Source organism: Natator depressus, chromosome 3, assembly GCF_965152275.1.
Source record: "Natator depressus isolate rNatDep1 chromosome 3, rNatDep2.hap1, whole genome shotgun sequence".
Lineage (NCBI taxonomy): Eukaryota > Metazoa > Chordata > Testudines > Cheloniidae > Natator > Natator depressus.
The window spans coordinates 486,715-501,155 of NC_134236.1; the positions used below are offsets into that span (position 1 = coordinate 486,715).

At 50.2% G+C, this 14,441-nt stretch overlaps 1 protein-coding gene across 8 annotated transcripts in view; it reads right to left on the bottom strand.

Annotated features, from left to right (window-relative positions):
• The window catches only part of LOC141984306 (low density lipoprotein receptor adapter protein 1-like), a 29,950-nt gene that overhangs the window by 10,370 nt on the left and 5,139 nt on the right, over positions 1 to 14,441 (bottom strand). For all 8 annotated transcript variants that reach the window (XM_074947245.1, XM_074947244.1, XM_074947243.1 and 5 more), the window contains exons 2-5: positions 7,743 to 7,885; positions 6,903 to 7,015; positions 3,888 to 4,002; positions 781 to 853 (exon numbers count right to left, since the gene is read on the bottom strand). In XM_074947245.1, the coding sequence (XP_074803346.1) occupies positions 781 to 853; positions 3,888 to 4,002; positions 6,903 to 7,015; positions 7,743 to 7,885 (444 nt within the window). The remainder of the gene's footprint in view (positions 1 to 780; positions 854 to 3,887; positions 4,003 to 6,902; positions 7,016 to 7,742; positions 7,886 to 14,441) is intronic.

Genomic DNA, 14,441 nt, shown 5'->3' on the forward strand with positions numbered 1-14,441 from the left:
GGTAGGTACCCACTCTATGTGGGCAGGCCGGGATCCCAGAATGGCAGCGGGCTGAGCCACTCAGCCCACTGCTGGTCTGGGGTCCCGGCCACCAGCCCTGCTCAGCCCACTGCCGGTCTGGGGTTCTGGCTGCCGGCCCCTTGCCAGCCGGGGTCCCGGCCACAGGCCCCACTCAGCCTGCTGCCGGCCTAGGTGAACAAACCCCAGGCTGGCAGCGGGCTGAGCGGGCCAGTGGCGTAAGATCAGCATTTTAAATGGAGCTTCTTAAACATTTTGAAAACCTTGTTTACTTTACATACAACAATAGTTTAGTTATATAATATATAGACTTACTGCGAGAGACCTTCTAAAGAACATTAATATGTATTACTGGCATGCGAAACCTTAAATTAAAGTGAATAAATGAAGACTTGGCACACCACTTCTGAAAGGTTGCCGATCCCTGCCTTAGAACCTGCTCAGGGGAGGAGGAGGCTGGGAATCCAAGGCCCAGGGACAGGTTTCACGTGGGCTCCCAGGGGTCTCCAGGGTTTCAAGCTGCATCTAAAGTCAGCAGATGGGGGAAGCGTTAAATGATTAAAGCCAAGCTGGGAACTGCCACTGCCAGAGATCCAGGGACTTGGGTGGGGGTCGAAAGGGGCCCAGGCTTGCTGGCTCAGAGAAGGGTGCTCTTCATGCTGTGGTGTATTTCCCCAACAAGTGCAGGGAGCAGCCCTGGTCAGTCCCAAGGGGAGTCCTGGGCTGGTCTGAGGGAGGTGTCAGGGGACAGTTCTCTCCTACCTGCCTGCGCTGCTTCCCAGTGATCTAGCGCCACCTGGAAGGCCTGAGCCACAGTCCGAGTCACGGCTTGGGCCTATATGCAAGAGAAACAAGGGGGTCAATAACGAGGCAGCCTGCCTGCACCCCCTTCTGCACTAGCACCCCCTCCCACCAGAACCTCCTGCTCACCCAGAAACACTACAAGTGCCCCATGTGCCCCAGGGCCAGAATCCCTTAACCTGCCAGTGTCCCTTGCCCACAAAGCCCCAGCATCCTTGCCCCACCTCCCCCGTGTCCCTTGGCCACAAACCGATCACCTTTTCCTTCAGTACCCCTACCACCCACAACGTCCAGCACACCCAGAGCTGAAAGGAAGGAGAAAGAAAGTAAGGTAGAGTCCTCCAGGGAGGGGGTGTGTCAGAGCCTACACAGAGTGCCTGTTCCCCAGGGAGGAGTGATCAGGTCTGCAGGGCACTGGGGAAAGGCAGAAGCATAGTGAAGTGTCAGGAACAGAACAGAGTCCTGGGATCACTAGGCTGTGGGGATGGGGATCAGGGTAATATTGCATTCATTGCTTTCATAAATTCACAGGGCACTGGCCAGTCCAGAAGGGACTAGCCAGTTTCCAGGGGTGGGGGGCAGCAATAGAGGGTGCTGTAGTCGGTGGGCCTATGGGGGAAAACCAGTCCCACACCCCAACTCCCTCCTCCCAGGAACTTCTTCTCTCTCGCCCGTTCCCTCTCCAGCTGAGAAGCACCAGGGGCTGGAGGGCTCATAACTACATGACCAACAGGGGCTGGCAGTTGAAGGCCTAGCCAGTAGAAGGTGCAAGTCAGCTGGGAACAGCAGACTCTTTAGGTGGGAAGGGGGAAGGCTGGGGGGCTGGGATGAAGTGGGAATTTTCTGTAATATTTTTATGGAGCCTATGTGTGCCTCAGTTTCCCCCTGTACTTTGCTTTGCTATCCAGTGGGTGACAAAGGGTTAACACTGCTCTTTTGGCAGAGTAGGAGACATGAGGTGTGTGTGTGTGTCACACCCTACACATACTATAATAGTCTTTGTGCAAAATATGTCTTGTGAGGTATCATTTAAAAACTAGTAACAGATTGATTATCAATATTCTTGTGGAGTGTATGTTCGGAATCTGTATTAAGAGTTATGAACATGAGCTGAAATTATAACTACAATGTGTTTACCAGACAAGTCTGGACAGGGGGTAAACTGGTTTCTCAAAGACACAGGACAAGCTGACGCCTCTAGCCAGCTGTCATCAAAGGTGATTGGCAATCACTGGTCAAGTGGCCATTGTTTGGCAACAAAGGGGGGCAGAAACAGATCAATCTGCATTTTAGCAAACAACAACATGGAACCTCTGTCACCTTGAGCCTCCATGTCTCTGTCCTCACAGCTGGAATGAGCTTTATTTAGGGGTAACCCTCGGGAAAATGCATTTCAAAGGGTAACTATAAAAGTGAGGGACACAAACACCCCAGGTTCGTTCTCTCTCTCTCTCTCACCTAAGATGACAAAGGAAGCAGCCCTTTGACTTTGGGAGGAGATCCTGAGCTGAGAATTTGGTCAGCCCTGTTGCTGGGAACATGTGGTAAGGATTTTACCTTGAACCATGTCTAGCTTGTAAAGTTTTAGCTACTAGAAATCATTTTATCTTTATTTTTCTTGTAACCATTTCTGACTTTAATCCTTCATACTTGTACTCACTTAAAACCTCTCTCTTTGCAGTTAAACAACCTTGTTTCATTTTTAATCTAAATTAATCCACTGCTGTGTTTAAACTGAACTGTTTGGTAACTCTGGTTATAGTAGTGAATTGTTGAATACTGTCCCTTTACAGGGGCAATGGACCTTTAATATCTGAACTGCCAGGAGAGGGCTGGACAGTGCAGAACACACATTTTTGGGAAAATTCTGGGACCGGGAGTGTTTTGGGATAACCCTGCAAGTAGTAACCACGGCTGGTGGAAGCCAGCATGTGATTGGAGTGTTGCTGACAGGCTGCTGGGGTCAGAAATGCTGGACCAGGGCTGCACCTATACACAGACACCCAAGGTGTGACCTGCATGCCGGTAGGCTGTTTGTGAGCGGCTCTGATTGGAAGCTATAAGAGTAAAGCATTGCAAGGCACCCAATGTTGTGGGGCAGATGGTGACAACCCCTCACTGGTCTAAATTGCACCCAGGAAAGTGACAATCACCTCACTGTCCAGGGTGCAATGACTGGGTCGTTAAGAAAATGGCTGGAACCTGCTAAAATTCCCCATATCAATAGAGAATCAAAAAAAAGACAATGGGACACCCCACTGCCCAGAACATTCCCACCCAGCAAAGCTCCAGAGGAAGGAGATTTCCCACGCCCAGCTCTCGGCAGGGAAGCCAAGCCAACACCCCAGCTCAAGAACAAAGGGAAAGGTGTCAGGGTTAAGTGCTATCCTCCACATAGACCCCCGACCTCTCACCTGGGACTGAGAAAGGAGAGAGAGAGAGAGCCTGAAATGGAGTCCATAGCAGCTTGGCTGGCTGATTGCACTGGCTTGGCCAACTGGACTATGGCTTAATCTTTGTTTCTCTGTGCTAACTTCAGAACTTCTTGATGCTGTGTCCAGGTGACTAATAAACCCTGCTCTGTTTGGAAAACACTGCCTGGTGTCACTGCAAAGCCTAGCCGGGGTGTATCAGTCCCTGAGATGTGGGCAAATCTCTGAGTAGGAGTCTATCTCAGCTGGACTTGCTGGACAGAGCTCAATGCATGAAGCAGGAGTGCTCGAGCCCAGGGGCTCAGTCTCAGAGGTGGTGAGGATGCAGGGCCAACCCTGAAGGACAAGTGGGACTCCTTGGGGATGTGTCACACTAAAGGGGTTCCTCCAAGAGACTCTTTAAAAGTGGGGGAATAGCACAGGTCCTGTGGATTTGTGACAGGTGATGGGAAGAATGCTGTTCTTTCTGGGAGAGGGACATCGGGCAGCAGAGTAGGGATGGCACCCTCTGAAACACGGCATGGACAGATGGTTAGATCCTGGAGGTGCTGGGGAAGCAGGGACCTTCCCTCTCCTGGGCAGAGGGGACTTGCTGGACCCATCCTGGACCTCTTCTTGCTAAGGGCAGGTGCTTACGATCTTCTTCTTGGGTGAGAGGAAGGCATGGCACTCCAGTGCCCCACTCTGCTGGCTTTGCGCCACGTAGGCAAACACCTTGTTCTGCAGCTTGTCTGTGGTGCAGTAGGAAATCCTGCAAGAAGGGACAGCCATTCAGGGGGACGGTGCTAGCTCCAAGTGACTGGGCAGGTTTGGTAGCAGCCAGAGGCCCAGGGTTCAGCCTGGGCCTGGGAGCTTGGGCAGCACTGAGCTGGCTAAGCTGATATGTTGCTGGGGGGTCTTACACAGGGGACGCCCATGGGAGATGACTCAGGAGGGGCAACAGCATGCAACACCCATGGCAAGCAGGGAGGGGATATGCTGCTCCCTTTTACAAGCCCCATGCTGGCCATGGCAGCCCAGCACAGCAACACTCAACAGGCTCCCTGGGTGCGAGCGGTGGAGTCGACGCACTCGTTGGGGGCTGTAGTTTGGTGCTGGCCCCACCATGTTTCCTGCCCTGAGTGACCAGATAGCCTGACCTACCAGCAAGGGGCATAAAGGCTGCCCAAGATCCTGGAGGATTATAAACTGTTCTCTGCCTGCCTCCTCCGGCTGCCCCCCGCTCTACACCATGAATTTAAGCCCAGAACCAAGACCGTGAACTTGACCGCATGTTCTATGGGCAGCCAGAGTCAGGAGCGGTGCACAGGTGTGATGTGATTGCAGGAGCCCATGTTGCTGGGGAGATGTGCTGCAGAAGGCTGAGCTAGCTGGAGTTCCCTAAGGTCTGAAGGCTCCTGCTCCAGGTGTATTGCATTCTGTAATGCAGATGGCGGGGAATGAAGCATGTATAACTGAGGCACGTCATCATCTACCAGGATGGTGCAGGGTCTTCTAGCCATGGAGATGGTATACAGCGTTACAGCTACTGCTGAGCGAGAGCTCAGCATCATTGAAGAATCCAGGAGTCTCCTAGACTACAGATTGAACTGAACTGACCAACTGTGGGTATGAACCTGCCACCAATAGAGACTGCATTGGGGCTATGAACTCCTTACAGTACTTTCCTCTAACACCAGCATCACCTTTGTCTTGCTCAGGATAGTCCGCCATCCATCCACAGCAGATCATCATCAGTGACACTAAATCAGTTCCCATCCTATATCCTGGCCTGAATCCAGCTTGTGCCACGTCCAGGATATTAGCTAAAGATAGATGAAGAGCAGCTGGCTCAAGCTGAACCCAGGCAAGACTGAAGTGATGGTGGGTGGAATGGGGAACACTTTGAAGAGCTGTCCAAGACGTTGTCTTGACAGCCCCTATTCTGAGCTGCATCTAGGTTCAGGGTCCTGCTGGACTCCTTACTGAGCTGGACAACCAGGTAGCCTCCTTTCACCTCCAGCTTGCTAGGAAACCTCATCCTTCTGCCAGAAGAGGACCTGGCCACAGTGATCCACGCATTGATCACCACCAGGCTGGATAACTGCAGTTCACTTTGTCTGAAGCTGAATGTGATGATGATGCACAGGCTCCAGTCGGTGCATGGCTGGCTGCCTTCTCCATGGCCCAGGCCACTTACGTTATGTCTACACAGCCCATGGCAGTGCCCTCTAGCTAGGGCTGACAGATTTGGGCTAGTGGGGCTCATGCTAGTGCTCTAAAAATAGCTGAGTAGGTAGCACTTTGCGGCTCAGACTCTGAAGGCTAAGGAGGAGGGTGAGCTTCAGAGCCCAAGTTCCAGCCTGAGCCGCAACTTCGAAGTGCTGCAATTCTAGCTATTCTTAGAGCACTAGCGCGAGCCCCAGCTAACACAAGTGTGTCGACCCAGGCTGGGTGCTCGCTGCTGCAGGTTGTGTAGACATACCCTATGAGCATATCAGGCCTGTGCTCAAGTCCCAGCACTGTCTTCCATAAGAACAAATGACATAGGACTGCAAGGCACCTCTGGGTCACCAAGTCCCCTGCTATCAGACAACTCCAGTTCATAAATTTATCAAGCTCTGTCGAAACTAGTCAGGTTATTTGCCTTCACTCCTCCTATTGGAAGGCTCCCAGTCAGCTTCCGATGCCAGTTTAAGGCCTTCATCCTAATCTTCAGAGCAATTACTAGATTAAGCCCCAGCTACAAAGACTGAATTTAATCGCTGAACCCCTGTGACAGTGTTGGTGCTGTGGGATGGCACAGATCACACAGCCCAGGACAAAGCATGTGGGATCTGGAGACAAAGCGCAGAGGAGAGGAACCAGCTATGTAACAAACTTCCAGGGGAGACCAGGGGCATCCAGATTCAGCCTAGGAAACACTGCAAAACCTTCCTCTTGGAGGAGGCCTTTCCATCCTAAGAATGACACACACAAACTCCCCCCCTTCTGCCCCCTCAACACACAGACTCCCTCCTTCTGCCCCCCACCCTGGACAGACGGACACTCCTGACACACCCACCCACCCAACCCCATGACACATAGAGACTCCCTCTTCCACTTCCACAACACCCCCAACACAGATAACCCTCTTCCGCCCTGGCCAGCCCAACAGACACCCTGCCAACCCACAACCCACGCCATCCCTGCCTCCCAACACACAGACCTTTCTCCACTCTCTATGCCCCCCAACACAGGCTGCTGAAGCCTAGAAGCTTCCACACCCTGCCCCTTCCCACGATGTGCGGGACAACATCCCCCCAACCCCTATCCCCACCACAGCACGTGTGGCCTGGCATCTCTCTCTTATCAATGCACAGCACGTGGGGCCACCCCACTGCATCTGTCCCACTGCAGCCTGCCAGGGTGCACACAGTTCCATAAAGTCCCACACCACAGCCTAGTGCAAAGTCAGCTGAGCTTGGGGCTGGGACAGGGCACTAGAGTCACCGATGGGACAGGGCTGGAGGGCTGTTTGCTGACTAGGAAGGTGAAGGGAAGACATTCCCACTGACAAAGGGCACAGAGGACCACCTCCTGGCTGACAAAATCCTCCCACCCCTCCTCCTGCCCCCTATTCCTAGGAGCCTAGTACCTTTCACTTTTCTGTTCCACTGCCCCTACACACACCTGTAAATGGAGACACACTCTATCATCTCCTTGGTCTCAGCGTCCTGCAGTGAGATGCCCCTCGGAGAGACAGTCAGAATCACCTTCTGGAATTTCTTGGCTCCCACGCGAGCCTGGAGGCGGGGAGAGGGGAAATGCATGGGGGGCACTTTAGTCACTGACCAAAACCCAGTGCATGATTCTGGCTCCTGTCACTCTCCATTGGAATCAGCAGTCCAGACCCTCTGCAGCATCCCAGGCACTGGGATTTCAGCTAGCAAACGTCAGTACCACAGGAAGTGGGAAAGGCTGGGCCTGGGGCTCTGGCACTACCCTTGGAGCCAGGACTCCTGGGTTCTGTTCATGCCTCTGCCATACTGCATGACCCTGGGCAGATCCCTTCCCCTCTCTACACTTCAAGCTCCCCATCTATGTAACAGGGTTTAAGTCACTGATCAAGCTTCCCATCTGGAAAGTGCTTTGAGATTCTCAGAGAAGGGGCTAGAGGCAGGCAGAGAGGGAGGCTTGCTCTCTCCCTCCCCTGCACGCAAGTGGAACTGAGAGTCTCCCTCCCCAGAAAGCAAGGCCCCTGCTGGGCCCCCTCCTCTGCGTGGACAGGGGCCAGTTGCCATCTGATGCTCTGGAGGCTTGACTCAGAGGGCAGGACACATGGGCTGTGAGACCATGAGCATGTTGGAAACAGAAGGTGCGGAGCTGAGAGCAGCATAAGGCCTGGGAAACAATCACTTAGTCCAGTTCCCCTACTTCTGTGGGGCTGAGTCCCTAAATACTGACTTTCTTTAACCCCCCTCACCAGGCAGGCAGACACACTGAAGTCCAGCATTGGGGGGCATCTCTTACCATAGCAATGATCCGGCGGATGGCATTGGCTGCCATGTCTTCTCCTTTGGGTTTCTCCACCAGCGTCATGCCCAGGTACTTAAGTGTGAAGCCTATCCCCTCCAGCAGGGGCTCCTGCATGTCAGCCCAGTTCTCCGGGAGCTCTGCAGGGGCACAGATAGTGTGGTTAGTGTGAGTGATTACATGCACAAACAGCTGCCATGCTGGTACCTGATGCACTGTTCCTAGCTTGATTCTCTCCAGCAATTTGTTACTATTTCCAACAGGTCTCCTGCAGCAGAGTTAATGGATCTGTGTGCACTTCTCCTTCTGAAGATCCCCCTCTCAGTGCTGCTACCTGCACCAAGGGGTGCATTTAATTTCTCAGCTTTTTGCTTTTAAATGGGAAAAAAATCCGTCTCATGATGCTCTAAGCTCCTTGTTCTGGAGGCATTTGCTTTGCCAGCAGAACTTGTAAGCTCCTTGACCCAACTGGTGCCTACACAGAGCCTGATCCTGTGAGATGCTGTGCTGAGTGCTCCCAGCTCCCATTGACTTTGCTGGGAGCGGTGGGTGCACTGCGTCTTGCAGGAACATAAGAACAGCCATACTGGGTCAGACCAAAGGTCCATCTAGCCCAGTATCCTGTCTTCCCACAGTGGCCAATGCCAGGTGCTTCAGAGGGAATGAACAGAACAGGTAATCATCAAGTGGTCCATCCCACCGCCCATTCCCAAGGACTGGCCCTTAACTCAGTGGCCACAGGTGCACCATGCACATAATAGTGTTCTCCACTGCACTTGCTCAATGCATAATTTTTAAACAGTCACAGCTAGGTTAAATCAAAACCAGAGTCCCTGTTGTTGTTATCCAGAAATCACAAGTCTGCTGGGGCATGGTCTTACTAGCCCAAGAGCTAAGCAGTCAGAGCAGGAGTTGGATGGGATGAAGGCTAGGCAGCACCATGGCTCGAGCAAAGATTTTGTTAGCCCTTCTCAAAGGTGAGAACTCAGGTACGTGGAAGAGAGGTGGTTTTTGGAGGGACTCGGAGGAGGAGAGAGGAAGGGGCATCCAGACCTAGGGTGCTGCATGGGGGAGAGATGGGACATAAGGGCACTAGTCTTTGTTGAAGTCCACATCCTGCTGCCTTTCAAGCTGCAACCATTTTTCCTGAAGACACAGAATGTTTGTTTAGAATGAGGAAGGTTCCCAATGGCCAGCCCCTGGTTTCGCCTAGCACGTCCAGCTAGCTTCTTTGAGAAAGAAGTAACCACAGGGCTTTGCATTCTCATGGCAGGAGGCTGTGGGGAATGGGTTACATAATTACACATGCTGCAGCTACAGTATGTGGGACACGTGGCTTAGAAATAGGGTATGAATACATTTGAATCTCCATTTGTGCCACTCCAGCTTCAGCTTGGCTCCCACAGGATCTAAGTAATCTTTGATAAATGGAAGTTCTCCAGCTCTAAAGATGACAGACCTATTTATTGGTCAAAGTACCATCACATTTGATATATGGAAGGAACTTTTAATGCGAATGTTTCACTGATCTCTATTCTGTCCAGTAGCCAGTAATAGAAACAAATGGGTAGCTTAACAGGGGGAACTGAGGCTCTGAACCTGCTGTTTAAAATGCATGGAAGATGGTTGCTAACAGCACCAGCTAGGTTAGTTACAGGGAGGGGAACTATAGAAATGACAAGAAACAGGAGGCCAGGGCCTTACCCTTGTAAGGGTAATGGGAATGGATCACAGGGGATGGACCATTCAATACTGTAGTTGCCCTCTTCTCACACCCTCTGAAGCATCTGGCACTGGCCACAGTCAGAAGATAAGGTACAGAGCTAGATGGATCACTGACCCAGTATGGCTGTTCTTATTGGTGAGTCAGCCTGGGGCTCCTAATAATATTGTGAACATCAGAGTGGCATGGATTTCCTCAGCACAGGGCAGGGTCTTCCCTCTCCTTGCAGATGAGCCTTTTTTCAGAACCATATTTCACCCCATCCAGGAAGGCCCCAGTCCATGTGTCAGAGGTTCAGTTCAGTGCTGGAAATGGTTTGGACAAAGGCGTTTCCCACAGACAGTGTGAAAGCCCACATTCCAGATGCTTTTAAGCAGGTTATAATCGAGCCCAACCCCACTCTGTAATGATGAGGCCTTTTCCTGTAGCCATATTAAGAGAACAGGAGTCATGAGCCAAGAAGCAGAGAGTCACATCCTCACATTCCATCTACATTACATTAAAACAATGTAATATCAGGCTGTTAGGAAGGCGATCCTGTCCTAATAGTGCCCATCACCAGATAAAGAAACAGATCTTAAGATGGTTAAAGAAAACTTTGTTTAATAGCATTCTCTGTGGCAAGAAATCAATTGGTCAACAGTTGCGGTTGTGAAAATCCTACTTCTTTATTGTTTTGTCTTTATGGTCCCCATTTCTCTATTGTTTATCTATATGGTCTCTGTCTAGTTCTTTGATTGTTTGTCTGCTGCATAACTAACTTTTTAAGATGTAAATCAGCTAGGGTGGTGGGACATGATTGGCTAAAGAATTGTTTTACAATATGTTAGGATTGGCTAGAAAATTGTTTAGTAATATTTTAGTAAAATGATTGATTAAGGTACAGCTAAGCAAGACTCAAGTTTCACTATATAAAAAGAGGTCCAAAAGGAAGTTCTTTGGAACCAACTCCAGGACATACCCCAAGATCAGAGCTGTCAGACCTCAACACCCTGTCAGTCACACTGTACAGAAGCTGGAGTCCCCAGATTAGCTGATCCTAACTGGCCATCAAGAAAAGTTCACCTGCCTTATTGGGAGTGGTGAGCATGGTATGCTTAGTGTGTGCATTCTGTTTTGGTGATTGTTAATAAATAGAGGTTAAGGATATTACTGTGAAAAGCTCTTTCACTGGTAAAAGACCCCATAAACCTGCCATAGATTATGCCTTGAGCCCTAGCAATTGGGTATGGATGGCCTGGACCCCTATGAACTGGGAAAAGGTGGGGGTGCCTAAATCAACCAGGTTATGCCTTGATCCCTAGGAACTAGGTAGAGATGGGGTGTCCTAGAGTGTGCGGGTAACAAATTTAGGGTAGAGTTGGGTGCCTTATACCTTGAGCACACGGATGGGTAAAGGTGGGTGCCCTAGAGTGTGTGTAACAGAGAATTTTGTGTGGGTAAGAGCTCCTAATGCACTCAATAGGGACAGGCCCCAAACAGATCCTTGCAGGGCTAGAAGGGTTCATTCCTCTCATTCTGAGCACTGGCAGTTGAGCGCTTGTGGGCCTCTATTCTGCCAGCCCTCTTGTCAAGGTGTCTCTGGAACCATAAGTGAGGAGATACAAGCTGCAGCACCTTAAGGATGCTGATGAGACCCAGCTCTAGAGAGTTCTTGCCTAAACTGATTAAACAATTTAGCCAGGGCCTCGCAGACTGGGACCTGCCTGAGACTCAGCCCAGACAGCACTTAGGCATCACATGCAGGCTGGAGGGAGAGAGGAAGGAAGCAAGTGGCAGAAACTGCTCTTTTGGCCCCCTTGTGCTCCCTGCCATTCATTGCACAGGCTCCCAGCTCCGGAACTTGTTGGCTCCCCAGCTGCTTCTGGAGTCCAGGCAGCAGCGTGGCCAACAGCACTTTTTCTAACCATGCTTAGCTAGAGGTGATTACTTTTCCTTCTGAGGGCACGAATCTGCCCAGTTAACTAGACCAATGCAAACTCGAGCCTGGATCACAGCAGCACGCTCTACATGGGGTAGCATTTGGAAATTCCAGCTAGTGCCGGATGCAGCACTCATGGCAGGCAGAATATTCCACCAGCACTCAGATCTATGCTGCTCCTAAATCACTGGGTTAGATTTGAGACCCACTTGGTTTGAAGTTAGCAATAATCTTATTCATAGACTCTCCTGGTGGATGAATAGGCTCCAAAACAGCTTGCTATTGAGGGTATTATAATCCAAGTGGATTAATTGCATAAGAAAGTTTATAATCTTCATTTTTTTCCTGTAATATTTGTAATTGAATTAATTCTACATGTGCATTCTAGGGAGACTTGTGGAGATCTAAATAAACCAGAATATGCTCCTATTGCTTTAATCACTCTTGTCTGACAATCAGATTTTCTGCTATCATCTTGTAAATGATTTTCTGCACTACCGTAACACTCAGCAGCCCCAACCAGAATTGGTGCCCCATTGTGCTGAGTGCTGTATAAACATAATAAGATTGTAAACACTGATGGCACTATCTCAATAGGAAAATGACAGGATGGTGAATATGGAACACAACTGGCGATGGGTGAGACAGGGCCACATACATTAACGTACACCTTGGAGACCACACAAAGGCATTACTAGCCACGATCACAGCTTCCCTTGGGCAAAAGTGTGATTAAAGCAACAGGAGCACATTTTTGTTTCTTGACCTACTTTTTGCCTTCCATGCACTTTTCATTCCCCCAAGATTTTGCTAAAACTTTCCAGGGCCATTCCGCTCTGGGCAAAGCCCAAACAAGCAACGCTTCAGTGGAAAAAGTGCAATATGCAAAAGTCTAAGCATGAGAAAAGGGGCATATGAGTGGAAACTTATCAACTGGAGTCCAGGGTAATAGCTTTATATGGCATTGTTTGGACACAGTCTGTACAGGGCCTACATGGCCCACAGCCCAAGGATCCAGGTCCCTGCCTCTCAGCAGGTACAACACACAGAAGGCACATTAACAAGGAGACTGCTCTGAGTGCATGGCAGGCATGAATCAGTGGGAGAACAGCTTGGTTCTGTGCTCTGTACAATCTGGACAGTGTAAGCCTTCCCAGGGAACCCTCTCAGTCACTGTCTCCTGCAGCGTCTTTCACTAGCTGAAGCAAGTGACCTTGATTCAAAAAGTAGGGCAAGAAACTGCTAGTTAGAAAGGGGAGGATTCAATTGTAAGTGAAAACTAAATAAATGGGGCCAGGCTAGCACCTCCCTTCCCCCCAGCTCCACATACATGGCTGGGCTGGCATTCCCCAGGTCAGGCTGGCTCAGTGACTATGTTCCACATTAAGATCCTTTTGCCCCTTCAGCTTTATGTGTGGTCCCCACCTGCGTGGTTATGGATCAGGGAAGCCCCTCCCACTGGAGCATCAGGGTGCATGTGTGTGAGGTCTCCAGCCATCAATGTGGGGCTGGTCTCATGCTGGCTCAGGCCCCACCTGCTAGACTACTCTAGCTCTTCCCACTCTGCAGCTCTCCAGAGAGGGGAGGCTGCTGAGATTTCACAGCTTCCTGTATCTTAGCAACATGCTCCTGCTACCACCAACTGTTCCACTTTCATCTGCACTCAGGGGAGCTGGGGGCCTGGAAAAAAGTGAGTCTCCAAAGGCAGAACAGGGCCAGGAGCACAAAGTGCTTTCACCAGAGCATTCAGGCTCTGCACAATCTCCTCCTGAAGACAGTCTGGCCTGCCCACCCCACTATCCAGAAAGCATAGAGCCCCTTTCCCCAGAAAAGGCACAGCCCAAGCCACTAAGAGCAAGGAAAGAACAGCTTAATCATTCAACACCCGAGCTCTGCTCTTCAGTGCCCCTTCTCCATCAAAGCTACCTCCCTTCCAGCACCCCCATTGTTCCACTCAGCTCTCCCCACCCCAGGTGCCTTGCAGTCAACATCTCCTTCTTCCTTCTGACCAGCCAACAAGCAGCCTTAGTTTGCAAATACAAATTTTGATTCCTCATTTCTACTGATAGGTTTCAGAGTAGCAGCCGTGTTAGTCTGTATTCGCAAAAAGAAAAGGAGTACTTGTGGCACCTTAGAGACTAACGATGAAGTGAGCTGTAGCTCACAAAAGCTTATGCTCAAATAAATTTGTTAGCCTCTAAGGTGCCACAAGTCCTGTTCTTTTTGCATTTCTACTGAGTTACCAATCCGGATCACTCTCCAGCAGCACTCCCCCGTTTGCTGTGTTTCCCCTGAACATCTCCCACACTGAGACGGGGACCTGATGCCAGACCTCACTCACATCAGTATGAAGCCACTGGGCATTCACAAGGGTGGAGAGACAGGTGATGGTGAGTACATGCTGAGCAGTTCGGTGTAGGTGAGGTACGAATGTTTGCTGTAATACTGCTTTCAGTTTGCACATCTGGGCCCTGTGCTCTAGCAGTCCCAGCTTAACGCTTTCAAGGCTTATTGTGTGGGACTTGCTTTCAGAGGGATAGCCGTGTTAGTCTGTATCAGCAAAAACAACGAGGAGTCCTTGTGGCACCTTAGAGACTAACAAATTTATTTGGGCATAAGCTTTCGTGGGCTAAAACCCACTTCATCAGATGCATGGAGTGAAAAATACAGTGAGCTGTATATTCTATTATATATATATACACACACACATACATATACACACACACACAGAGCACATGAAAAGATGCGAGTTGCCTTACCAAGTGGGGGGTGAGTGCTAACGAGGCCAATTCAGTTAAGGTGGAAGTGGTCTGTTCTCAACAGTTGACAAGAAGGGGTGAATATCAAGAGAAGGAAAATTACTTTTGTAGTCTTAATGGGGCCAATGCAATCAAGGTGGATATCGGCCATTTCCAACAGATGATAAGAAGGTGTGAGTATTAGCAGAGGGAAAATTACTTTCTGTAGTGACCCATCCACTCCCAGTCTTTATTCAGGCCTAATTTGATGGTGTCCAGTTTGTAAATTAATTCCAGTTCTGCAGTTTCTCGTT